Consider the following 27,365-nt stretch of genomic DNA (forward strand, 5'->3'; position numbering starts at 1 on the left):
TCATGTGCTGTTTGGGGAGGGTTTTTTGGAAGGGACATCCTGCGTGACACTGCAGTGCCACTCCTAGATGGGCCCGGTGTTTGTGTCGGCCACTAGGGTCGCTAATCTTACTCACACAGCTACCTCATTGCGCCTCTTTTTTTCTTTGCGTCATGTGCTGTTTGGGGAGGGTTTTTTGGAAGGGCCATCCTGCGTGACACTGCAGTGCCACTCCTAGATGGGCCCGGTGTTTGTGTCGGCCACTAGGGTCGCTAATCTTACTCACACAGCTACCTCATTGCGCCTCTTTTTTTCTTTGCGTCATGTGCTGTTTGGGGAGGGTTTTTTGGAAGGGACATCCTGCGTGACACTGCAGTGCCACTCCTAGATGGGCCCGGTGTTTGTGTCGGCCACTAGGGTCGCTTATCTTACTCACACAGCGACCTCGGTGCAAATTTTAGGACTAAAAATAATATTGTGAGGTGTGAGGTATTCAGAATAGACTGAAAATGAGTGTAAATTATGGTTTTTGAGGTTAATAATACTTTGGGATCAAAATGACCCCCAAATTCTATGATTTAAGCTGTTTTTTAGTGTTTTTTGAAAAAAACACCCGAATCCAAAACACACCCGAATCCGACAAAAAAAATTCGGTGAGGTTTTGCCAAAACGCGTTCGAACCCAAAACACGGCCGCGGAACCGAACCCAAAACCAAAACACAAAACCCGAAAAATTTCAGGCGCTCATCTCTACCACAAACACCTTCTTCCTGTAAATCTCCTTGCGAACTCCCGTGCAAATGGATTCTTCACACAAACCCATCGCTGAGCGGTGATCCGCTTTGTACCCATGCGGTACATGCGCAGTTTATACCTGATCGCCCGCTGTATGAAAATGCAGCCTAGCGATCAGGTCAGAATTAGCCCCAATCTGTGGTTCAGAATCGTCTGCCTGATGTAAGGCCTGCATAACCCTTGCCACGTCTTTAATGCCACATACTTTATAACAGTAGCTTTAGATTATTTTGTGCTATGAATTTAAAATGTATATACTGTACTGTAGTACTCGTTCTGCAAATGTTTCAGAAATCACTGGTGGTACCTCTGTTGACACATTTTTGTTAATTTTTTTATTTTAAAAAAGGTGATAAAAAAGTAACATAAATAATAAAAAAAACTCTTCCAAACAAATCATTTATTGATCATTTTTCTGAGACAGAAGCTTATTTGTGTTACACATGCTTAAAAATATGATAATGATGCTTCAGTGTAATTGTACTTTTCTTTTGACAGTACGTGTTGTATGTCATTAAAATGGTGAGAATATTATATATTATAGGAATAAATGTAAAATTGAATGTAGAAAAAAAAGGATTTGGCATCCTCTAATACCTCTTTTACACTCGCAGTGAAGTTCATTCCCGGGAATGTGTCCCGGTATATTTGCCAGGACACATTCCCGGGAATGACCCTTTCACATTAGCGGGCTGACCCGGCATATTGCCGGGTCAGTGACGTCACCGCTGAGTCTCCCAGAGGCGGAGCTTGGAGATAATCTTCTCCAAGCACCGCCTCCTCCTATGAAGAGAACGGGTGCCGGGTCGCCTTGACCCGGTATACCCGTTTACACTGCCAGCTTCCAGGGACGGTCCCGGGTTCAACCCTGGTCGAGACCTGGGTTGAAATCCCGGGATGCTCGTCCCGGGAAATGGACCCTGTACCCATTCACACTGAGAAAAATCCTGGGATGATGCGCGTTCACGTGCAATATCCCGGGATTTTTCTGCGAGTGTAAAAGGGGTATTATTAAACTATAATGGTCAGTTGAATATTTCAAATAATATGCTAAGAGTAATAATACAGTATTTCAAATGTAAATACAGCGCATGGAAAATTAATTAAATATTTTTCTTTTGCTGTTTAGCTCAGGTCTGAAAAATATAATGAAACATTTGGAAATAAATATGCAGCCTAATAGTCCAGAATTGGAAGCCAGGATGGCAAATATTTCAACCGCTACCATGTATTTTCCCTTTGTGCTCAGATAGCTCGGGATGAAAGATATCCAGACACTGCAGAACACCAACATACTGAAGGTGATGTGCTGAGCTTCATTATACATGACTGGCAGCTTCCGGGCAAAATAAGCTACAACAAAGCAAACAGATGCCAGTAATGCATTGTATCCAATCACTACGTAAAATGCAGGAGTAAATCCTTCATTGCACTTTAATATCATCACAGATGGTTGAGTTTTGGTGTCACAATCTGGGTATGGGGGAGAATAAAGTAACCATACAGAGCATATTATAATTTCTCCCAATGAACATAGAAGAACAATGTATCTTGGAACCTTGGATCCAATCCATTTCTTTAATCTGCTCCCAGGTTTTATAGCATTAAATGCAACAACAACAGTGATTGTTTTTCCGAGCACAGAAGAAATACTAATAGCAAAAATGATACCAAAAGCTACCTGCCTTAGTAAGCATGTCACTTTCATAGGACGACCAATAAACAGTAATATACAGAGGGGAGACAGCATGAGAGAGACAAGTACTGCATAACTAAGCTCTTGGTTATTGGCTTTTACTATAGGGCTATCTCTGTATTTAATAAAGATACACAGAATGAATGCTGTAAAGATGGATAGAACAATGGCTGCTATGGCTAAAGCTAATCCAAGTGGTTCTTTATAGGACAAGAAGTCTATGGATCTCATGATGCACTTATTTCTCTTCTCATTCGGCCATTGGTCATCAGGACATTGAAGGCAGTTTTCCATGTCTAGAAAAAAAACATACAGATGTTAAAAACAAGAATTTATAATTTCATTAACATGGCATATCAACTTGTTGCTACATTATTTTGTACTATTATTATTATTAGCCTTTATTTATATGGTGCTAAAAGGGACCCGCAGCGCCAAACTACAGAGTACATAAACAAAATAATCAAAACAGGAAAATAGTGACTTACAGTTGAAGACAATATAGGACAAGTACAGTATAATTAAACATAGCTATATCAGCAGACAACACTGACATAAGTATCAGGGTGGCAGAAAGCCACAGGGTTTGGTGCCATCGAAGAAGTTTTAAGTAAGAGAAGCATAAGCACATGAGAGGTTGATGGCCCTGCTCATGAGAGCTTACACTCTAAAGAGGAGGGGCAGACAGACATCGGTGACACAGATGGGGTAGACAGTGAAGAAGGAACAGAGAGTTAGGAAGAGATTAGGCTGGATTTGGTGAAGAAGTGGGTCTTCAGAGCCCATTTGAAGTTTTGTAGAGAGGTCTAGAGTCTGAGGGGGAGAGGTAGAAAATGTCAGAGAATGGGAGCAGCAGGTGAGAAATCTTGAAGGTAGGAGTGGGAGGAAGAAATCAGTTGGCAGGAGAGGCGGCGTGCATTAGCGTAGTGAAAAGGGTGGGTGGGAGTGTAGAGGGAGATAAGATCAGAGATGTAAATGGGAGAAGAGTGGGCAAGGGCTTTGTAAGCAAGTGTGAGAATTTTGAATTGGATTCTAAAAGGGAAAGGAAGCCAGTGAAGGGCTTGTAGGAGAGAGGAGGTGGACATTGTGCATTTAGTGAGGAAGATGAGCCGGGCTGCAGCATTGAGGATCGATTTGAATGGACAGAGGCATTTGTCAGGTATACCAGTTACAATAGGAGGAGATTACAGTAGTCCAATCTGGAAATGACCAGTGAGTGGATAATGCTCTTAATAGCATCCTGGTTAAGAAAGGGTCTGATCCTGTAAATATTTTTGTGGTTGTGGTTTGAAGGAGCGGAAGGAGTCAGTGAGAACTCCGGGATAGCACACTTGGGGGCTAGAGGAGATAGTAGTGCCATCAATAGATAATTCAATTGTGGGAGGTGAGGTTGTGTGGGAGGGTGTGGAAGATGATTAGCTTAGTCTTAAGGTGCATACACACGGAGAGATTTTGGCTATGAGAGATTTTGACTAACTTTTCCCTTGAACTGGCAGTAGGAGATTTTGACTAACTTTACCAGAGATTTTGTCTAACTATGCAAGAGATTTTGGCTATGGGAGATTTTGACTATCTCATTTAAATAAGGGGATGAGTGTCATATATAGGACGATTTTACAGGGTGGCTGGTATTTAAATAGCTGAAAGTTAAAAAAAAATTTGCGTGTGGTCCCCCCTCCTATGTAAAACCAGCCTCTGGCTCTTTGAGCCAGTCCTGGTTGTTAAAATACAGAGGAAAAAATGAGTAGGGTTCCCCCATATTTAGACAACCAGCACCGGGCTCTGTGTCCGGTCCTGGTTTAAAAAATACGGGGGACAAAAGACATAGGGGTCCCCCGTATTTTCCAAACCAGCACCGGGCTCCACTAGCCAGGGAGATAATGCCACAGCCGGGGGACACTTTTATATTGGTCCCTGCGGCCGTGCCATTACCCCCCCAACTAGTCACCCCTGGCCGGGGTACACTGGAGGAGTGAGGACCCCTTAAATCAAGGAGTCCCCCCCCTCCAGCCACCCAAGGGCCAGGGGTGAAGCCCGAGGCTGTCCCCCCCATCCGTGGCCCGGTGGATGGGAGGCTGATAGCCTTTCAATAGTAATATTGTTCTTTACAGGAGGCCTACAGGTCCCAGCAAGCCTGCCCCAGCATGTTGGCACTTGGAGAACCACAAGTGCCAGCATGCCCGGACATAAAGGGCCCGCTGGCACCTGTAGTCCACCTGTAAAGAAAATATAAAAAAAAAAACACAACACATTCTTTTAAAAATCCTTTATTAAACTGGGTCTTCACCTGGGGGCGGCGGCCTTTAAGCTCTTTTGCATGGCCGCCGCCTTCCCAGGGCTTCCGGCGTCTTCACCTGGGGGGGCGCCACCTCCCCAGGGCTTCTGGGGTCTTGCTCCGGCGTCTTCACCTGGTGGGCGGCGGCTGCTAAGCTCTTTTGCATAGCCGCCGCCCATCCAGGACTTCCACGACGTCTTCACCTGGGAGGCGGCGGCCTTTAAGCTCTTTTGCATGGCCGCCGCCTTCCCAGGACTTCCAGCAACTTCACCTGGTGGGCGGCGGCTGCTAAGCTCTTTTGCATAGCCGCCGCCCATCCAGGACTTCCACGGCGTCTTCAGGAGCTCTTCTCCGCTCCTCCTCCGCCGTCGGACTGACAGCCGCTGCCTCGCGCTGACTTATATAAGTCAGCGGGAGGGGGCGGGGCGATGACGCGGCGAGCCGTGATTGGCTCGCGGCGGCCATCTTGAATTTCAAAAATGACGCTGAGGCGCCATTTTTGAAACTGGTACCGCTCCGCTGCCAAACTCTGCAATAGAAAGGTAAATTTCCCCCGCCCGCACCCTGCCGCAACCCGCCGCCGCCCGCACCGCCGCCGCCCACACCGCCACCGCAACCCACCGCCGCCGCAACCCGCCGTCGCCCACACCGCCACCGCAACCCGCCGCCGCCCGCACCGCCGCCACAACCCGCCGCCACAACCCGCCGCCGCCCGCACCACCGCCGCCTGCACATCGCTATCGCTGGGAAAAATCGCTGGCCTCTTAAAGTGTTAGCGATTTTGACTAACTTTTGCAGCGACATAGCCAAAATTGACTTGCCTGCACTGACTATTTTTCCCAGCGATAGCGACCTAGCGGGGACGCGCATCGCTATCGCTGGCTGTGTACACACGGAGCGATCTGCACTAACTTTCTGAGCGATTTTGACTATATAGTCAAAATCGCTCAGTTATATCGCTCCGTGTGTATGCACCTTTAGACATGTTAAGTTTTAGAATGCACTGGGACATCCAAGAAAAGAGAGCAGAGATACATTTGGAGATATGAGTGAGGAGAGCAGGGGAGAGGTCAGGATAGGAAAGGTAGATTTGAGTATCGTCAGCATAGAGATGATATTGGAAGTCAAAAGAACTAATGAGTTCACCTAAAGAGGATGACTAGAGAGAGAAAAGGAGAGGACCAGGAACAGAACCTTGGAGGACACCTTCAGTTAGTGGAAGTGGGAGGGAGGTGGAGTCATGATAGGAGAGAGAGAAGGAATGATCAGAGAGGTAGGAGGACAGCCAGAAGTGGGCAGTATCATGCAGACCAAGTGAGTGAAGGATTTGCAGAATGAGAGGGTGGTCCACAGTGTCAAAAGCAGCAGGGATGTCAAGAAGAATAAGCAAAGAGTAGTGGCCCTTAGATTTAGCAGCATGGCGGTCATTGCAGACTTTTGTGAGGGCAGTTTCGATGGAGTGGAGAGAATGGAAGCCAGACTGTAAAGAAATGCAGTAAGGTGATTGTAGACAATACGCTCAAGGAGTTTGGAGGCAAAAATGATGGATGAGGGCCATGACTTCCTCGCCAGATACATGGAAGAAAGATATTAGAGTTGGAGAGAGGGATGAGGAGGGGGTGGTAAGGGATAGAAGGTGGCTGGTTGCTGATGGTCTGGTGGGATGTGATGTCTTGACATATGGAGTCAATCCTGGATGTGAAATAAGTGCAAAGTCAAGAGCAGACAGTGAAAATAGGAGACAAGGTGGGAGTGGACAGAGGAGGGAATTGACACTGGCAAAGAAGTGCTGCAGTTTGGAATACTGGGAGGAGATGAGATTCTTGAAGTATGACTGTTTAGTGAGGGAGGGTAGCACTGAAGAACAAGAGCATACATTTGAAATGGAGGAAGTCAGCCTTAGAGCGTGATTTTCTCCACTGTCACTTAGCAGTACGTGAGAATTTTTGAAGATATCTGTTGCATTCGGTTTGCCAGTGTTGATGTTTTAATGTGCAAGGGTGAATAGTGCTAGGTGGAGCGACAGAGTCAAGAGCAGAAGTAAGTGATGCATTGTATAGGGAAGTGGCTTGACAGGGCATGAGAGAGAGAACAGGAGAGGGAAGTGAGTCGAACAGAGAGGATAGGGATGTGGTGTGAATAGCCTCAAGGTTAAGCTTAGTGATGGTAGCCTTTGGAGGTAGAGATGTGGCAGCAGAGAGATAAGTTAAAAGAGAGCAGGTGGTGGTCAGAGAGGGGAAAAAGGGAATTGGAGAAATAAAAAATATAGCAACGCGAGTGAAAATCAGATCAAGTGAGCTCCCATTCCCATGGGATGGTGAGGAGGTCCACTCGGAGAGACCAAGTGAAAAAGTGAGGTTAAGAAGTTTAGAGACAAGGGATTTTGTGGGGATATCGATAGGGATGTTGACATCACCTAGAATAATGGATGGAATGTCAGAAGAGAGGAAGTGAGGAAAGCTGGAAGAAAAGTTGTGGAGAAATTTGGAGGAAATGCCAGGGGGACGGTAAATGACATCAACGCGAAGATAAGCAGGTGCTAATGAGTTTTTAAAATGTAAAAACTTGATTATAACAATTTTGCATTTATGAACATATTAGTTGGTATAACACAATAATTTACACATTATTGCAATAAAGATAATTCATTGTGATGTTTAATACTGAATAGATGTCAAAAGATATTGTATTGTGTTTATATCACTTGAATTATTTTAAATCCCATTTAAATTGTTTATGCAATTGAATGTTCTGTGCTTCTTATTATAATTCTAATGCTGGTTCAGTTATACTATATACTGTATATCTGATATTTTTCCACTACTTATGATTATTATTATTATTATTATCCTTTATTTATATGGCGCCACAAGGGTTCCGCAGCGCCCAATTACAGAGTACATATGCACATAATCAAAACAGTTGAAGACAATATAGGACAAGTACAGGGTAACTAAGCATATCTACACCAGTAAACAACATAGAGATAAGTTCCAGGTGGCCAAAAAACTGCGGGATCTGGGCAGTTGAGGATTATTAAAGTAAGAAAAGTATAAGCACATGAGGGAAGAGGGCCCTACTCGTGAGAGCTTACATTCTAAGGGGAGGGGTAGACAGACAGGGGTGACACAGATGGCGTACATAGAGAGAGTGGAACAGAGGGTTAGGATGAGATTTGGCTGGGTTTGGTAAAGAAATGGGTCTTAAGAGCCCGTTTGAAGTTTTGTAGAGAGGTGGAGAGTCTGAGGGGGATAGGTAAAGAAAAATCTTGGAGATAGGAGTGGGAGGAAGTAATCAGAAGACAGGAGAGTCAGCGTGCAGTAGCAGAGCGAAGAGGACGGGTGGGAGAGTAAAGGGAGATAAGGTCAGAGATGTAAATGGGAGAGGAGTGGGTGAGTTCTGTGTAAGTGAATGTATGAAGTTTGAATTGGATTCTGAAAGTGTTAGGAGCCGCGGTCCGCGGCGCCGCTCGGTCTGCTTCCGGGCGACGCTCACGGCCGCTGCACCTCCCTCGCTGCCCGCTTGGCGCCTAGCAACGCCAGGATGCCGTGCGTACTGTAACCGCCGGGTCCCTGGCAATGCTAGGACGCCGGGCGTCCTCAGCCGCCGGGTCCATGGCAATGGGGACGCCATTGGCGGACCGCGTTCACCGTTGCCAGATAAGACTGATTAGTTGTTCGTGCAGCAGGGCAGCTGCACGACAACTATTAATTAGGGTCTGGGGGCTGGTCTTGCTGGCCCTCCTGTCATTGGCCAGCAGGGCCTTTTTATGGGAGCCAGCACACTGCAGCCTCGCCGGTGATAGCTTCCTGCCTTGCAAAGTTTGTTCCTGGTCTGCTGTATCTGGTCGATCCTGTACCCCGTGGGTACAGATGGCTTGAAATTTGATGTCTGGATTGGTTAAAAATATTTCAATACATAAGAGTTGGATTTTTTTGTCTTTTGCCCAGGCATGACAATGGGCTTTTTCATACCGTGGGCAACAACTGTTTCCACTGGTGCCTGATTTACACAAACAACTTCCTCATCAACATCCTTATCATCAGCTACACAATTATACTCCTCATGCTGGTGCACTTACACAGAAGAAGCCTCAATTTCTATGTCAGCATGTTGACTGCTCATGACTGCTGCTCATGCTCACATTTGCAGAGGGTGCACAAATGGTGGAAGGAGTCTCCTCTTTGAGTCCAGAATTTGAAAGGTCAGGCTAACACATGGCACCCATGTGCACACTTAGACTCTCCTCTGGGATTTGTGATGTTTCTGAGCACACAGTTGGTTAATATACTTTAATGAGTTAAATTTTTTGGACACTTCTACAGGGAGAAGGGCTTACATCATCATAAGATGCAGAATCACTAGTCAGAAATAAAGGCCAAGGCCTTATCCTTTCCTTGTCATGTTGTGGGGTGAATGACATATTGCCAATTTTATGTTTACCTACAGCTAACTTTCCTTTTGATGTTTTTTCTTTACCACCATAAAATTATATTGCTTATTGATTTTACATGCCCTGACTTAAACCCTCTGTGCACTTGGGCATAGGACTTAGTAGATGCTGTTGACAGACTTGTATAGTCATGACTCGTGGCAGCAGCACTAGTATGCTGCTCTCCTCTCAATGGATCATCATCCATATCAAGAAACATGAATGAAGCGTGGTACAGCACAAACCACATTTTGTACAATTTAAAAAAAAACTTTGTTCACAAATGACACTGCAGAGTCACACCACTTATGTGAATGCACTGGGGTTAGACCTACAGTATCACAATACATGTATTAATATTACACTGTGGTACCACCTAGGAGAGTCACAATTCTTGGATGAAATTGTGGTATGACCTACAGTGGCACAATACATATATGAATATTAAGCTGCGGTATGACCTGTGGTGTCACAGTACTTGGATGAATATTACATTATGGTATGCCTTATATGAATATTAAGCTATGGTACGACCTGCAGCATCACATTACTTGTATGATTACACTACAGTACCACCTACAGTGTCTCAAAATGTGTATGAATATAACACTGCGGTACCACTTACAGTGTCACAAAACTTAGATGAAATTGGGGTACCACCTACAGTGTCACAATACGTGCATGAATATTACTGCAGTACCACCTACAGTATCACAATACTTGGATGAAATTGGGTTATGATCTTCAGCATTATAATACTTGTATAAATATATTAAACTGCAGACTGACTGACAGTGTCACGGTACTTTTTATGAAAAATAATAGTATAGTACACTGGGGTACAGCACACACAAAAAAGCTTTTGTTTTTTTTACACTGAGGCAGAGCCCCTGGATGGACGGACAGAGCACCCCTTGTTGGACACAGCAGCTCCTTGATGGACAACACAGCAGCACCCCTGGATGGACAACACATCACCCCTGGATGGACAGAACACCCCTGGTTGGACACAGCAGCACCAGCCCATTGATGGATAGCACAGCAGCACCTCTGAATGGACAACACAGCACCCCTGGATGGACACAGCACAGACACAGCTTCATTATACAAGCTCCACAGCTGGACTGAAAATGACGAGATCACCGTGGACCTTTTATAGAATCAAAAACCCACAATCCGACAGGGGGGATATAACCTTTTGCCTCATTTTGGGATCTGAGTCAGGTGGGAAAACCTAAGCCAGATTCGGATCCAGCCTCAGATTGCAATGTTCGGGTGGGTCCAGTTCTCAGAGAAACGAGATACCAAGGTAATTCGCCCGGCGCTGTCAAGAGAAATTGCTAATCCTTTAAGCTGCTGTATAAAGGGATAGTTAGTCCCTGGTAAGACAATAAGGAAAAAGTGTATAAACAGCGCTAAGAAAAACTGGATATGGAAAATTAATAATCACAATTTATTATAAAAATTGTTGCAACACATTAAAACCTTCAATTCATGTATACATATGAATAAATTAATGAAATAAATTTGATAAAAAGATGTCAAATAGGGCAAGCACAGCACATTTGTTTTGGTGTATTACCACATGAGGATGCCGGACATGGTACGCTGATGAAAAACCTTGGAATTATGCCACAGTCCTGGGTGCACTTTGCAATGCTAGCAGATAAACGTCCCAAGAGTTGGATGAACCTTAGTTGCTTGGTTCCAAACCAGATGTAGTCCTGTTTGTGACTGGATCTCTGGTGCTTGTAAGGACTTCTGCAGGTTTCCCAATTGCTGGTGGACTTCTAGGCTTATTCCAGGTGTAAGTGATGATTTTAGGGGTACACGGCTCCTCCAAACCAACGCGTTTCGCTGTATCCACAGCTTTCTCAAGGCGTACCATGTCCGGCATCCTCATGTGGTAATACACCAAAACAAATGTGCTGTGCTTGCCCTATTTGACATCTTTTATCAAATTTATTTCATTAATTTATTCATATGTATACATGAATTGAAGGTTTTAATGTGTTGCAACAATTTTTATAATAAATTGTGATTATTAATTTTCCATATCCAGTTTTTCTTAGCGCTGTTTATACACTTTTTCCAGTTCTCAGAGAACCTGACCCGATTATCTCTAGTTATATTAATTATAGGTCTTAATATTATGTGGATGGAGTGCTTGTTTGTGTTCTGTAATATGATTAAAACCAATGCTGAATAGTAAAAACAAAGTTAAAAAATGTATAAAATATTAGCAGGTGCAGGGTGCCCCTTGGTAATGTTTACAGCTCCTTTTTGTTTCTTTTTAAAGGTCCTGGCATGGAAGTCAGAGTATGCACATGATGATGTTTCTACCGACACAGTGAGAAGGACCCAGGTGGGTAATCTAACTCTCCCTACCCTACCTCCGGTCTTATAGTCACATATTTTTCAAACAGTTATTTATTGCTTGTTATAATACACATAAATGCTAGGCAGCCATCTTTTACCATTCCTACATACACATACAGGCCAATGCTGAAACAGGCACTTGCCGCCCTTTTTAATGAAGTTCTTTTTTAGAACTTCCGTTTTTTTAAATAAAGTTTGTTCAAAAACTACCTATAAAAGAGGATCCAGTATCAAGCCCAACTATCCTTGACAAAGTGCTGCAGTGCATGAATCGTGTTGGATTCCAGAAGTCCCCACATCATGTCAACCGGAAATTATGTTCCACGATACTCCCCGAACTTCTGGCTGGGAGAGGGAGACGCCGGCAGAGAAAAATCACCTGCTACCATGACCATAGGACCGGAGGTAGGGTAGGGAAAATTAGATTGCACACTTAGGTCCTTCTTCTGTGTCAGGCAGGCATACTCACCTTCCAGTTAGTCCCTCCTCCCTGCCAGAGGAAGAAGTGAATTGGAGAGCAACCAGTGCTCCAGGAGGCTAGGTGTGATCCTGCCTACCAGCCCAGCTGTGTGACTTGAGGTGTGGGGAGAGTTTCTGGCAGAGCCCCAGGAGGGAGGCCCAGGCCTGGGCCGGCTCTTTGGAGCCTAACCTTGATAACTAAAATGAAGAAGAGGCAGCGGGGATTACCTCTGGCTGTCCAGGCTACTGTCAAGATGAAAAGGCCACCTGCAACACCTAGTCAAATAGCAGCGGCAGCTGCATCAGTTTCCAAGAAGAAAAGTATGGCAATCTCTATGGATGACGGGTCCCTGTCCCTTGAAGCCTCTATCCCCGTGCTAGCAGAGAGAACTCCTGGGGGAAACCTTGGGGGGAAATCTGTGGATGTCGGGGAGTTAGTAAAGCTGGTGGATGGAGGTAAGACCAGAGGTAAAAGTGAAGGAAGCAAAATACCAGAGTCTGGGTCCCTGTCTGGGGAAGCCTCCCTCCCCATGCTAGCAGGGAATCTCCCTGAGAAGGATGCAAATCTTGGAGGGATATCTGTAGTGGCTGGGGGTCCCCAAGCAGGGGTTAAGGGAGAGGTGGAGGATGGTGGGAGCTTTAGTGATACAAGCTCAGGAGAAGATGAAAAGATTTGTCTGTGTCAGAGGAAGAGGAAAGCTTTAAGCAAATAACGTTGCAAGAGCTGACATATGAAGCAAAGTTTCTGCATTCTAAAATTGCACATATAAGAAAGCAAAGAAATACCTGCAGGGTTATGGGAGAAAGAGCCTTTTTGTGATGAAATCCGGTCCCTGTCAGCTCGGCTGGAGAAAGTGCAGCAAAGGATATATGCAATCCGGAAGGAAAATAAAGAAAAAACAAATGTTGTGATTCCTGTGGCGAATGAGGGGTTAATTGCAGGAGCAGTGGCAATGGATATCCCGGCAGTAGAGCAAACGTGTGACGGCCTCCCATTGGATGACAGCAAACAGCTGGAGACTGCTGTACAGCGCTCGGGATTCTCCCCTGATGTGAGCATTGACGGCGGTGTGGAGGCAGAGCCGGGCGTTTCCAAGGCAACATTGATTCCCTCTCCGGGTGATGGCATGGGCATCCTCGCTGGTAAAGTAAGTAAAAATTAAGCGGTGTTGTCAGCGGGGATGCCCGGGAGGAGGTGGTAATGGGTTAACTGGTAAAGACACTGGTGCATGCCAGGACCCGGCAGTCAGAATCTGGCACGGGAGAAGTGCAGGTCTGTGTGGAGGGGCTAATCTCTATTGGGCCAGCAGGTTCTGGGGTTTCCTCAGTTCCTGTGGTGGCCACGGGGTTACTGTCCTGTGAAGCATAGGGAGGGGGGAGTCCATTTAGACATTGGGGGGAGGGAGTCTGAGGGTAAGAAGTTGAAGAATGGAGGGGATCTGGCACCGGGTATGCCCAGAATAGACATGACTCAGTTAACTGTTGAAGAGACAAACGTGGTGAATACTATATATGAAGATTTTAATGTTCCTGCAAAAATTTTGTCAACAGTAAAAATGTTAAGTGCTGAGACTGGGAAACAAAATGCTGCTTCATGTGTGAGGAATAAAACAGCAAATGTAAATGTTGTGAGTGCAGTAAATGAAGGAGCCACTAGTTCTAAAGCTCAGGCTGTTCCATTGTCATATGCAAAAGTTGTAACAAAAAGTCAAGAAAGTGTGGGGAATCCTGTGCGGCTGGGAATGAAAGGGGTAAACTCTGGATATAAGAGAAGAAATGTATTGCATTTCAAATGGCTGGGGAGTGGTGATGCACCTTCAAAAGTTACATTTCTACAACTTGTTTTTTCCTTAGTGTTTACAGCGAAAGACATTTATGCATGTATACATCCTAACAGGTCTAGTGACTTTGATTTAAGTTTTATGTATGCGGCAAAAATGCATGTGTGCTATGATAAATGGTATGAGAAAACAATAGAAGAGTGGTTTAAAGATTTCAGGATAATTATGGTTTCTGAGCAGGAGGATATTAAAATCACTATCCTGGTGCGAAATGAAATGATCCCTGGGAATGATATTAAGTTTGGCTGTCCAGGCACTGTGATGTGGTAAAAGATCTGAGGAAAGCTGATTATACGTTTGGAGTTTGGGGAAGTGCCTGGACAGCCAATATTAGATTATTCCAGGGAAGTGATGGAGTGAGGCACATTCCATCAGTGGCCAAATCGGGAGGGATCAGATACAAGTTTTTTTTTATCTGGGCCAATCTAGAACATGCTTTTGATGTGGTGATGGAAGGCATCTGAGTCATAAATGTGGTGTCATGAAGTGCAACTTATGTGGAAATGTTGGTCATACCTCTCGCACATGTACAGATGTCCATTGTAACCTGTGCAGGAGTGAGGGACATCCCTATAACAGGTGCCCAGAATCATCAAAAAATTTATTTTTCAAGAAGGCAGAAAATAATGGGCAGCCAGTCTGTCCAGTGGAATGGAACAGGCACATAAGGAAAAAGGGGAGGACAATGGTGCAAGGAGATATGGTGGAGTTGTAAGGATAGAAGAGAGGGAGGCAGTATGGAGTCTGAGAGGAGGAGAGGACAAACAGAAAGAGAATGATTTCCAGGTGTTAAAAAAAGGAGGGAAGAATCTGGGGAAGAATGAGGAAAAACAGATATTAACAAATAGATTTGAGGGATTTTACTCGGCTGAGAAGAAAGAGGGAGAGGTGGTGGGAGAAAAAAGTAGGATTGGTCCTCAAGCCTAAAACTCACAGGAAGAAAAGACGGGGGAAGGTCAAAAAGTGGAGGGGGAAAGTGGAAAAAGGAGATGAGGGCAGAAGAAACATCTAGGGAAGCATCGGCCTGTGAATCACATGGAGAGCTAGATTGGGATCCTATGGGAACACAGTTGGAGAGAGGCAGTGTGGGTGAACGGGAGGAAAGGATGGAGGCAGAAAAAGGTCCCCAGGTACCAAAGGAAGAGGTTCAGGGGAATATGGTGTCCCCTATAGAGGGTGAGGTTTCAGTGTTAGAACCAGTTAAGAAACCCCCGGACCCTGTCCCAAGCGAGGAAGGAGCTGGTATGGGTGAGGCAGTGACTGAGGGGTTGAATGATGAGAACATGGATTGTGGTATTGGTGATGGGGATGATGGAAAGAAGGAATAAGGGATGGTTGTACTACAATTCAATATCCTAAGAAACATGGATTTCCATCCTATACGATGTGCCACGATTAATGAGGCTTCCGTTATTTCCGAGCTTGCTCGGTTTATGGCTTTTGATTTTTTGAATAACCAGGAATTAGATGTTGTATTTTTGCAAGATACCCGGATAAGCAGGTTGGCCCTTCTCCATAAACCAAAAGCAAGTGGAGTAGGGTTCCACCCTTTTGGTCTCTTGCGGCCGAGCCGTACAGTGGGGTGGCAGTGCTTTTTGCCAGAATGGTAACTGTGCACAAGGTTATCGAATTGCAAGTCGGAAGGTGCATGATTTTGGATGTCACCCTGAGGGGCATGACCTGAGGCTGATTAACATCTATGGCTCCCAGTCCGCCTGGGAAAAGAAATGCCTCTTCAGGAGGATAAAAACTTTTCTTTTTACAGCTCAGCAGGTTGTGTTTGGAGGTGATTTCAATGCCATTACAAGGCCAAAAGACAGGGGAGGCTCCAAACAGAAAACCCTGGGGTACTTTCTGACTCAAATTTTTTAGTTAGCATGGTCAAGCAGGCGGGTCTGATTGATGTACACATCAGACATCAGCCAGATCTCACAGGTTTTACATATTTCTGTGGAGTGAGGAGGTCAAGAATAGATAGGTTTTTTGTTAAAGAGGGATCCAAGACTTTACCTCTGGAGGTGAAGTTGGTGGAGTTCTCTGATCACTGTTTCTTGAAGTTTTCTTTGAATGTCTCACAGACTGTTCCAAAAGGAAGTTGCCTATGGCGATTGAATTCCAGGCTCTTAAAGGAGTAGAGAGAGAAACAATCTTTCAGAGAATTCTTTCAGTCACAAGAGTCACTGTTGGAGGCAGGATGGAGTAGATCTGAGTGGTGGGAGGAGGTCAAAAAGAGGGCCCGGGGTCTTTTCAGGCAGCTGGTAGCAATCAAGAACTTGAGAAAGAAAAATGCCTACTATGCTCTAAGGAGGAAATTGGATTTCTTGATCTCTGAGCAGGGAGATAATGGGGAAATCTCCTGAGTGAAGTTTCAGATGAAGGAGCTGCAGTATAGCCGGCTCTCCTCTTTGATTCTGGAGAGGGATTATGGGAAGTACCACTCATCGGACTGGTGCCAGAATTGTAAGAGGATGATCGAGGTAAAGGAGATAAGGGGTCTGTATGACGGAAAGGGTGTCATGCAGGAGGGGAGAGAGGGCATTCTGGAAGTTGTCATATCCTTTTATTCAGATCTTTTGTCTGAAAAAGTACTCATTGGAGATAAAATGGAGGAATTTCTGAGGGGGGGGGGGGGGGGACACCTGATCTTGTGGAACCTGATGCCTCTATTGAATGTTTGGAAAGTGAGATATCTGTGGAGGAGGTTAGAGAGGCAATTGGTGGCTTATCAACAAAAAAATCTCCAGGCCCAGACGGTTTAACAGCCAAATTTTGAAAATAATTCTCAGATGTCCTGGCCCCAATCCTTGTGGAGATTTTTAACACCCTCCTGGCCTGGAGTAAACTCCCTCCATAAGCATATCTGCACTTATCTTACTTTTCAAAGGACAGGACACAGCTTGTATTGGCACCCCATGGCACCCCATAGCCTTACTCAATACAGCACTGCACGGTGAAGGGTTGAAGCACCTTTAGTGCTGTCCTAAGCATCTGGGAGGTCATTGAGTGGTGCAGGGCTGAGAGGGGGGGAAAGTTTCTTCTGACATTGGATCAGTCTAAGGCATTTGACAGAGTCAACCACGAGTACTTATGGACCCTGCTGGAATGGTATGGTAATCGCAGGGAGGATGGTGAATTGGCATAGAGTGTTATACAGCAAGGCCAAAAGCTTCCTACTTGTTAATGGTTGGGTAGGGCCTACCTTCAGGGTAGATTCGAGTGTCCATCAGGGATGCTCCCTGAGTCCTTTTCTATACATGTTTACCATCGACCCTTTCATCAGAAGGTTAGAGAGTGGCATGGTGGAGGGGGTGCAGCTGGATCCGGCGACACCTTTGAGGGTAGTAACCTACGCTGATGATGTCACGGTAATTCTGTCATCGGAGGCAGAGGCACGTGAACTGGACCAACTAATCAGTGAATACTCTGGAGCTTCTGGCTCAATAGTTAATCAAGATAAGTGTGAAGCTTTCTGTATGGGGGAGGGAGGCAAGGAGTTCTGCCTCCCAGACAGGCTCCCCAAGACCAGTCACCAAATTAAGAACTTAGGCATCCAATTCGATCACTGTGATTATGTCACAGCAAATTGGGCTACGAGTTTTGAGAATGCTTTCTCTGAAGGAAAGGGTTGACTTGTGTAAGACTTATCTGATTCCAATATTTTTATATGTCAGTTATGTATGTTTTTGTTGCAATCAAGGTGGTCTAAAATATGTTCCTTGTTCTTCATGTTGTTATGGGGGAACAAGATGAACATAGTAAAGAGAGCCATAACCTGCAAACCAAGGGAGGAAGGGGGACTTGGGATGATAAATCCCGTGGTCTTCTTCATAACAACCTTTCAGAAAATTAATTTTGGAGGTCTCTTTTTAGCCCCCCCCTTCCCTCGGTGGGTAGCTGGTTTCAGGAAATGGGGGTGACCTTTCTTTAGAGCATGGCTGGATGGAGGTAATTTGAAAAGTCTTCGGGCTAGAAAGGGTTACCTCCCAATCTACGTAATTCAGTGTCTGAAGGTAATAGGGCAGTGGGGCTTGTGAGTGGGGAGGAGAGAGTTGGAAAAGAGGATCTTACAAACCCATTTTCATGTTCCACTGGCCTTGAGGGATTGTCCAGGTGATGTTTGTTCAGAGGGAATATCTCTGATCAATTCAAAAAGAATTCTGCTAAAATTCAGGGACATTGCCTGGCTCTCCTTTCAAGGGAAGCTCTATATGGGGGAAATGTAAGATTTAGAAGTTCCAGTGAACACGGGTGTTCACGGGAGAAATGTCTGGGAGAAGAAAAGACCATGGACCACTTGCTTCTGCGGTGTCCCTTTAACATAGAAATTTACGAGGAGGTTTTAAAAGCTTTAGGTATCCCTTGCCTATCAGGGCTTAGTTACCCGGAATGGGTTTATGGGACATTCAACCGGTATGAGGCTTTTGAGTTGAGCACTATTTTTTAGTTCATTTACCAGTCAGGTATCACATATGGAATGCATGGTGTCAGGTATCTCTAAGAGGCAAAGTCCTTCCCTGTAGAAAGGTGGTGGCTTCAATTCTGCATGAGGTGAGATGGATGATGGAGTTGGAGAGGGGGAGGTTAGACGTTGTCAACAGGTCCCATTTGTGGCACCAGTTGAAGCCCCCTTAGTGGGTGGAAAATGGCTTTAGCCTTGGCTAAGCTTTCTTTCACTAGAATCTGTATCTTTAGATTTTGGTATGGTTAGTTTTGTGAAATGGTTTGCATGCGTCTGAAGGGCTACAAAAATCCCTTGTTCTTTCTTGTTAAATGTCGGTAGTCCTGGTTTGAGTGAGGGATGTTTGGGACTGTGTGGGAGAGTGGATGAAGTATGGTTAGGTGTGAATGGGGAGGGATGTTTGGTGTTGGTGGTGGAGGGAGTATTAATGGGCAGTGCCATAACTAGAAATTTTAGTGCTGTGTGCAAGGAACAGCATTGTCGCCCCCCCCCCCCCATATACAAAATGGGCAGTGCGCACCATATGCGCGCTCCAAAAATATATGGGTATGGCTTCATGGGGAAGGGGCATGGCCACAGACCTCCCTTTTACACATAACAGCAACAGAGTCCCCTTTTTTTACACATTAGGCAGGCAGAGTCCCCCTGTTTACACATTATGGCAGGCAGCGCCCTTTCTTACACATTAGGCAGGCAGAGTCCCCCTTTTTACACATTATGGCAGGCAGTCTCCCTTTCTTACACATTAGGCAGGCAGAGTCCCCCTTTATTACACATTAGGCAGGCAGAGTCCCCCTTTATTACACATTATGGCAGGCAGTCTCCCTTTCTTACACATTAGGCAGGCAGAGTCCCCCTTTATTACACATTATGGCAGCTGGGAGAGACGTCATCAGCTCTCATAGAAGTGCTGCCGCACACTGTAACCCCCTCTCCGTGTATACGCTCAGCATGAAGCGGGGAAAGGGAGGCGGGAAGGGGTTATGGACGCTTCATTCCTGTCCGTGCTCTGTGCTCACCACAAGCATCTCAGGATCATGGCCGTCTGTTGGAGATGCAGTGGTTCTTGACAATCGCTGCACTCCCCTCCTGCACGTGAAAAAGCCTGCCAAACGCGGCTCTACAGGAGACAGAAACACGCAGGAAACAGAAGCTGGGAGCGGGCTGGGAGAGACGTCATCTCTACCAGCACACGGGGAGGGAACGGAGGGAGAGCTGCATCACTGCCCGGCTACCTACAGTATATGAGAGGTGCGGGCAATGCAGCTGGGCATCGGGCAGTAATGGCAGGGCACGCGGGCCGGACCCCACAGTGCAACGGTGGCGGATCGGCCAGGTGGCTGTTGCCAGTGGTCCTGCACCTCCAGCGCATCTGCGCTTAGTGCCAGGCACCACCGGCACACACCTAGTTACAGCCCTGTGAATGGGTGTGAGTTTGAGTTTGTCTGGACTCCTATAATATAAGAGACAGGAAGATGATGGTTTAAAGGTTATAAGAGGGGACTCATCTGAGTAAAGAAACTTTATTTTTTTATTTTTATTTGTTTGTTTTCACTTGGTTTGGAAATACCACAGAAATAAATGGAGAAGGTTTTGTGATCTTTAGAGATAATTATCTATGACATCATTGCAATATGTTCTTTGTTGATTATGTAATTTTATTTTTTATTTATTGTAAAAATGTATATATGTATAATTTGATGCAATTTTATACTAAAAACATACTCACTGTGTTGGTAGAAGCATCATCATGCGCATACTCTGACTTTCATACCGGGACTTTCAAAAAACAAAAAAGAGCTTTAAACATTACCAAGAGGCACCCTGCACCTGCTAATGTTTTATTATATATTTTAACTTTGTTTTTACTTCTCATCATTGGTTTTAATCATATTACAGAACACATACGTACAAGCGCTCCATCAACATACCCTATAACTCAAAAACTACCAGATGAATTTGGATTGCATTTTCACTATTGTATAGCTTAGTGACCTGGAAATAAACTGCGGTATGTACAGGGGTGGATTGGCCCACCAGGACACCATGACAGATTCTGATGGGCCGGTCCCATATCCCCCTCAGCCAGGCCTATTCACACTCAGGCTCACACTGCTTTCAGTACTTGCGGTTCATTGGAACGCAATCTGGAAGTTAGGCTAGCGAGCACTCCCGGGTGCTGCTAGCCGTGAAAAGGGGTGAAGCTGTTCTACCAATGGGGGACCTAGAGAAAGTTAACCAGCCCAGCAGCATCCTCTCCCTGGCCAAAGGTCTCCTGAACGAGCCCGGCCCGGGAGCAGCAGTATTGCGATGATCAGAGCCAGGTTCACTACACCCGCCGCCACCTTAGCTCCCGCTGAACTGGCAAGAGCGGCGACTGAGCACTGATGGGGACCCGACAGAGAGGTTATTTTTAATGACATTATTCGCATTATCATGTTGGTGTAAGGGTTAGGGTGTCCCCGATCACAGTGTATGGTTTGGGGACTGGACAGGAGCAGGACGTACCTTGTTCTCAGGATGCCAGCTGATCAGGCTGCACTCACAGCCAGCCCTGGGACAAACTTTATGCAAAGTCCTTCACACCTATAGCTGCCCAATGTCTGTCCATGAGGATGGGCCTATTTATGTAATGCGGTGGCTACATATGTAATTCAGTGGCTACGTATGTAATGCGGTGGTTACGTATGTAATGCGGTGGCTATGTAGGTAATGTGGTGCTATTTGTGTAATGAGGTGCTATACATGTAGTGCGGTGCTATACATGTAATGTAGTGCTATTTGTGTTATGTGGTACTATTTGTGTAATGTGGTGCTATACGTGTAGTGCAGTGCTATACGTGTATTGTGGTGCTATTCCTGTAATAATGTGGTGGCTATGTATGTAATGTGGGGGCTATGTATGTAAATCAGGGGCGGATTGGCCACTGGGACAGATTCCTCTGTGCTGGTCCCCTGTGTCTGTGTTTCACTACTTGTGTGTGCTCCCTCCCTGTACTGTGCTGTATGTAGTGTGTGCTCCCTCCCTGTACTATGCTGTATGTAGTGTGTGCTCCCCCTCCCTGTACTGTGCTGTATGTAGTGTGTGCTCCCCCTCCCTGTACTGTTCTGTATGTAGTGTGTGCTCCCTCCCTGTACTGTGCTGTATGTAGTGTGTGCTCCCCCTCCCTGTACTGTGCTGTATGTAGTGTGTGCTCCCCCTCCCTGTACTGTTCTGTATGTAGTGTGTGCTCCCCCTCCCTATACTGTGCTGTATGTAGTGTGTGCTTCTTCCCTGTACTGTTCTGTATGTAGTGTGTGCTCCCCCTCCCTATACTGTGCTGTATGTAGTGTGTGCTTCTTTCCTGTACTGTTCTGTATGTAGTGTGTGCCATACTTGCCTACCCTCCCGCATTTTGCGGGAGGCCCCCGTTTTTTATGTGAGCCTCCCGCTGCCCTGGAAATTGTCCGGGTCCTCCCGGTTTTTCATATGTTCTTGGTGTAAATGCGGACTGCGCATGCGCCAGTCCGAAAGTGGCGGTGACGGAGAGCCTGTACAGGGTGAAGAGCTGCGGAACTGCTAGCTACATCTGAGATGACTCACCCAGCATGCTGTGGTCATGGTAGGAGGCAGGGCTGTGCTCTTTGATTGGCAGGACCGGCTCTGGTGGAGGTTTGTGGGGCAGGGGCAGCCGCCAGCGGCTTTTGCGCTGACCATCTGAGCTGAGCCTGCAGCAGGAGGAAGCGCCGGCGACGTAGCATATGCACCGCCTGGCTAGCAATAATACAAACATGCCGCTCCGTACGGGCGGCCGCTGGCAGAGCAGCTCATTATTCTGAGCCGGCAGGGAGCTCCAGAATGGGTGCCAGAGTACGGAAGGGAGGAGGGGGGAGAAGGACAGTGGCGCACCCAGGGGGGGTTTCCGAGTACCCAGAAACCCCCCTCCACTAAAAAAAAGAAGAAAAAATGTTTTGTTTTGTTTTTTTAGCTGCATGAGTATTATTAATGACTGTCTAGCGTCCTCTGCAGCCTGCTGTCTTCCTGGTGGCACTTGCAAGTGCAATAAAAGTTTACTTTATTTTAATTATAGTACATATATATCCATGTGCCTACATATATACACATGTATATACATACATACATACATAAATATATACATACATACATATAAACACACACACACACACACACACACACACACACACACACACACACACACACACACACACACACACACATATGATATATATATATACGTGTATATATATGTGTACTGTATGTGTGTGTGTGTATATATATATATATATATATATATATATATGTATGCATGTTTAATATGCTATGTATATGTGTATATGGGTTCACTACGATCTCCCGGCGACCAGCATATCGGCGCCGGGAGGCCGGCCGCCGGCTTACCAACAGTGTGGCGAGCGCAAATGAGCCCCTTGCGGGCTCGCCACGCTACGCGCGCCACACTATTCTATTCTCCCTCCAGGGGGGTCGTGGACCCCCACGAGGTAGAATAAGTGTCGGTATGCCGGCGGTCAGGCTCCCAGCGCCGGTATGCTGGTCGCCGGGAGCCCGACCGCCGGCATACTGAAGACCACCCGTGTATGTGTATATGTATGTGTGTGTGTATGTAGATATATATATATATATATATGTGTGTGTAGATATATGTGTATATATATATATATATATATATATATATATGTGTGTAGATATATATGTATATATATATATATATATATATATATATATATACACACACAGACACACTAGTTTTACGGACCCAGCATATACTGGGTCACCTCAGTCCCCACCCCCGTGATTGGCTCCGCCCAGTTCTGGAAACCCCCCCATGCAAATCCTGCGTTTGCCACTGAAGGAGGAGAGAGGCTGCCTCTAACACCAACTGACTGAACTGGCTGCTGCCACTAACAAATATGGGTGCTGGGGGAGAGCTGCTGCACATTCCCAGACCCAGCAGATCCTCCTCCCTTGGACACTGTGAGTGTGCTGTCAGCCAGCCACCATGTCTGGAATGGATCCACCTTTCCTCTGACCTTGTCGGCCTGTACCTGGGTCCGCCGGCCTCCCTCAATGACACCCTGCAGGTCACCTCTATGTTGATTGGACACAGTGTTGTGAGTAACCATGTGTGACCCCATGTACCCACTACCTGTGTGTGTGACCCCTGTACCCCCTGCCTGTGTGTGTGACCCCCTGTACCTCCTACCTGTGTGTGTGACCCCCTTTACCTCCTACCTGTGTGTGTGACCCCCTGTACCCCCCACCTGTGCGTGTGTGACCCCCTGTACCCCCTGCCTGTGTGTGTGACCCCCTGTACCCCCCACCTGTGCGCGTGTGACCCCCTGTACCCCCCACGTGTGTGTGTGTGTGTGTGACCCCCTGTACCCCCCACGTGTGTGTGACCCCATATACCCCCACATGTGTGTGTGTGTGTGTGTGTGTGTGTGTGTGTGTGTGTGAACCCCTGTACCCTCCACCCGTGTGTGTGAGTGTGTGACCCCTGTACCCCTACGTGTGTATGTGTGAGTGGGTGTGTGACCCCCTGTACCCCCTACGTGTGCGTGTGTGTGTGTGTGTGTGTGTGTGTGTGTGTGTGTGACCCTCTGTACCCCCTACCTGTGTGTGACCTTCTGTACCCCCTACCTGTGTTTGTGACCTCCTGTACCCCCCTACCCCTGTTTGTGGCACCTTTTCCCCCCTAGCTCCCCTGGTGTTTGACACCCTGTACCCGCTACCTTTGTGTTTATGTCACCCTGTATCCCCCTACCCCTGTGTGTATGGCATTTTGTACCCACCTGTTTATGACATACTGTACCCCCATCCCCATGTGTATGACACATTTTACACCACCTGCACCTTGGTGTGTGTGATACCCTATACTCCATAACCCTCCCCCCATGTATGGCACACTGTACACCCTCTACCTTTGTGTGTCACCCTGGACCCCCCTCCCTCCCCCACCATAAAGGTGATTATATTTTTGATCTGTGAGAGTAGTTAAATTGGCTTTTTTATTGTATTTTTTCCCCACCCTTCCTCTCCCTACTCATACCTTCTGTCCGTGGTCCCCAGTCATCAACCACCAACTCCTCTGTCCCCTGTTCACAGCCCATCACTGCACACCCTTTGCCCCTCCAGTCCGTCACCCCAAAACCTCTGCCTCACAGTCACAGCCTAGTACCCATAATCAAAAATATTGTCACCTCTGTCCCCCGGCTACAGAAACCTCGGCCTCACAGTCACAGCCTGTCACCCCACACCCTCTACCCCTGCTCACAAGCTATCACCTCACACAATCTGCCACCCACTCACAGTCTGTCACTCCACACATTTACCCACTTGTCACAGTCCTTCGCCCCTCAATCTCTGTCCCCCAGTCACAGTCCGTCGCCTCACAGCCTCTGTCACCCGTCACAGTCCGTTGCCTCTCAATCTCTGTCCCCCAGTCACAGTCCGTCGCCCCCCAGCCTCTGTCCCCCAGTCACAGTCCGTCGCCCCTAAGCCTCTGTCCTCCAGTCACAGTCCGTCGCCCCTCAGCCTCCGTCCCCCAGTCACAGTCTGTTGCCGCACAGCCTCCGTCCCCCAGTCACAGTCCGTTACCCCACAACCTCTGTCCCCCAGCAACAGTCCCTCACCCCACAACCTATGTCCCCAGTCACAGTCCCTCACCCCACAACCTCTGTCCCCCAGTCACAGTCCCTCACCCCACAACCTATGTCCCCAGTCACAGTCCCTCACCCCACAACCTCTGTTCAGAGGCGTAACTAGGGGTTTTGGAGCCCAGGGCAAGATCAAAAATGGCGCCCCCCCCCCCAAATAAATAAATAAATAAATAAATAATAATAAATAAAATACAAAAGGAAAGTATGTGCGCACGCTAATGGCGATGTGCCAACATGACACACCAGCTGTTACATGTCATACTGGGAACATTCTTTTCAATTCCACATGCACCTTAACATCATCATCTCCTACACAAATAGGTGTCACTGTGTATAAAGTGGTCGAAGTTTAATTTTTGAAGGGGGATATGAAAAAGTGGAGGTATGCATTATGCGCGCGCCGAAGGCGCGCGCGCTCCCTGGAAAAGGGGGCGTGGCCACTCAGGAGGGGGCGTGTCCTTCAGTGTAGTAGGACCCATTATACTATCTAGTACTGGTGCCCCTTTCATATTATAACACACGGTAGGAGACGAAATTCACATTATAGAGAGAGGGGATTCAACCCTCTTAATTAACAAGGCCTGTGGGGCACTGTGGTGAGGGGAGCCTACCCCCTTAATCGACTAATTGCAGAGTTTAGCAGTGGAAGGGTTGCAGCGGTTTCTCACCCCAAGCTGCGGCGCTTCTGCCACCTCCGACACTCCACATCTTCGGCGCCACCCGGGATGCAGAGCACCGCACCGCACCGGGGATGCACCCTTTTCAGTGTGGTCTGCTGCGCTCCAAAGGGGAATATTCTCTCCTGCTGCAGGATTCCGATCTGCGCCATCCTCCCCGCTGTTCCGTGCCGTCTTCTTTAAGCCAGCCAGGGTCTTCTGCCGGTGCTCCCATTGCTGGTCAGTCTCCTCCCTTGCTGCAGTGTCCCGGTCCACCGAAGGTTGGATGTCCTTCCCCAGTCCTGCGTCTGGCTGGACTCCTCTTCTGCGGCATCTTCTCCACTCAGCGCGGACGGCTCTGGTCGCTACGGTGACAGGTGCAGGCGTGAATCCTCCAGGGCCTACTTCCTACGTGCTGCTGCTGTCTGCTAATTAAAAAATAAGTAAGTTACGCCTCTGGTCGTCTCTCACTCAGCACACCATCACCTCCCCCTGCGTCGTCACTCAGCACACCATCACCTCCCCCTGCATTGTCACTCAGCACACCATCACCTCCTCCTGCGTCGTCACTCAGCACACCATCACCTCCCCTGCGTCGTCACTCACTCAGCACACCATCACCTCAACCTGCGTCGTCACTCAGCACACCATCAGTTGGGAAATCCTAGGGTTAGTAACTAGGGTTAGTTTGTGGGTGGCCAGTCTGTGTCTGTGTGTGTGTGTGTGTGTGTGTAATCTACAGATTACACACACACAGACTGGCCACCCCCCAAACCCCACACACACCCACTCAGACTACACACACATTCTCATACTTTCGCCTCCCTCCCCCCCACACACAGGACTACAATATTCACTTACACTCCCACTGTCCCACACACACACACACTTAACCCACACACACACTGTACCACCCCCCCTCCCCTCCCGACAATAAACTACTGCTGCCGCCGCCTGCCTACTCACCTGTTGCCTCCGCAGACCCGCGCACGCGCGCCTCCACGATTAGACACTGCTTGGGGGGAGGGGGGGGAGGGGAGTAGGGGGAGGCTCCGTCCTAGCTGCTGCTGCCTGTGTGGCAGTCACAGCAGCCGGGTCTGGGGAGCCAGGGAGAGCCCGCCGGCGGAAACCATGTCGCATGGGGCGAGCGGAGCGGGCCGTGCAGGTGGCGGTGGCGCCCCCCTCTGCTGGGGCTGCCACAGCGCCCAGTGCACGTGCCCTGCTCGCCCCATGCTAGTTACGTCTCTGGTGGGGGAGGGGAAAGTATGAGAATGTGTGTGTAGTCTGAGTGGGTGTATGTGGAGTTTGGGGGTGGCCAGTCTGTGTGTGTGTGTAATCTACAGATTACACACACACACACACAGACTGGCCACCCCCCAAACCCCACACACACCCACTCAGACTACACACACACATTCTCATACTTTCCCCCCCTCCCACCCCACACACAGGACTACAATATTCACTTACACTCACACTGTCCCACACACACACACACACACTTAACCCACACACACACTGTACCACCCCCCCCCCTGCCAATAAATTACTACTGTTGCCGCCGCCGCCTGCCTGCTCACCTGCCGCCTCCGATGCCCTACGCGGGCGCACCTCCGAGGTCGCGCACGCGCGTACGCGCGCACCTCCGAGGTCGCGTACGCGCGCACCTCCGAGGTCGCGCACGCGCGCCTCAACAATTAGACACTGCTTGGGGGG

General features: G+C 47.4%; 1 protein-coding gene across 3 annotated transcripts; it reads right to left on the bottom strand.

The window, feature by feature from the left end:
• Nucleotides 1-1,176: 1,176 nt before the first annotated feature.
• LOC134981017 (vomeronasal type-2 receptor 26-like) lies at nucleotides 1,177-27,365 on the bottom strand. 3 transcript variants are annotated; one of them, XM_063948125.1, is made up of 3 exons: nucleotides 27,230-27,365; nucleotides 25,662-26,074; nucleotides 1,177-2,766 (listed from the first exon to the last, which is right to left on the bottom strand). In XM_063948125.1, exons 2-3 carry the CDS (start codon nucleotides 25,699-25,701, stop codon nucleotides 1,874-1,876), a joined length of 933 nt encoding a protein of 310 aa, XP_063804195.1. In that variant the 5' UTR covers nucleotides 25,702-26,074; nucleotides 27,230-27,365; the 3' UTR covers nucleotides 1,177-1,873. The 3 variants fall into 3 exon arrangements, with proteins under 3 accessions (XP_063804195.1, XP_063804194.1, XP_063804196.1); XM_063948124.1 differs by having other exon boundaries at nucleotides 25,662-26,077; nucleotides 27,230-27,364; XM_063948126.1 differs by lacking the exon at nucleotides 27,230-27,365 and adding an exon at nucleotides 26,616-26,883 and having other exon boundaries at nucleotides 25,662-26,077.

This window comes from Pseudophryne corroboree, chromosome 12 (genome assembly GCF_028390025.1).
Source record: "Pseudophryne corroboree isolate aPseCor3 chromosome 12, aPseCor3.hap2, whole genome shotgun sequence".
Classification (NCBI taxonomy): Eukaryota; Metazoa; Chordata; class Amphibia; order Anura; family Myobatrachidae; genus Pseudophryne; species Pseudophryne corroboree.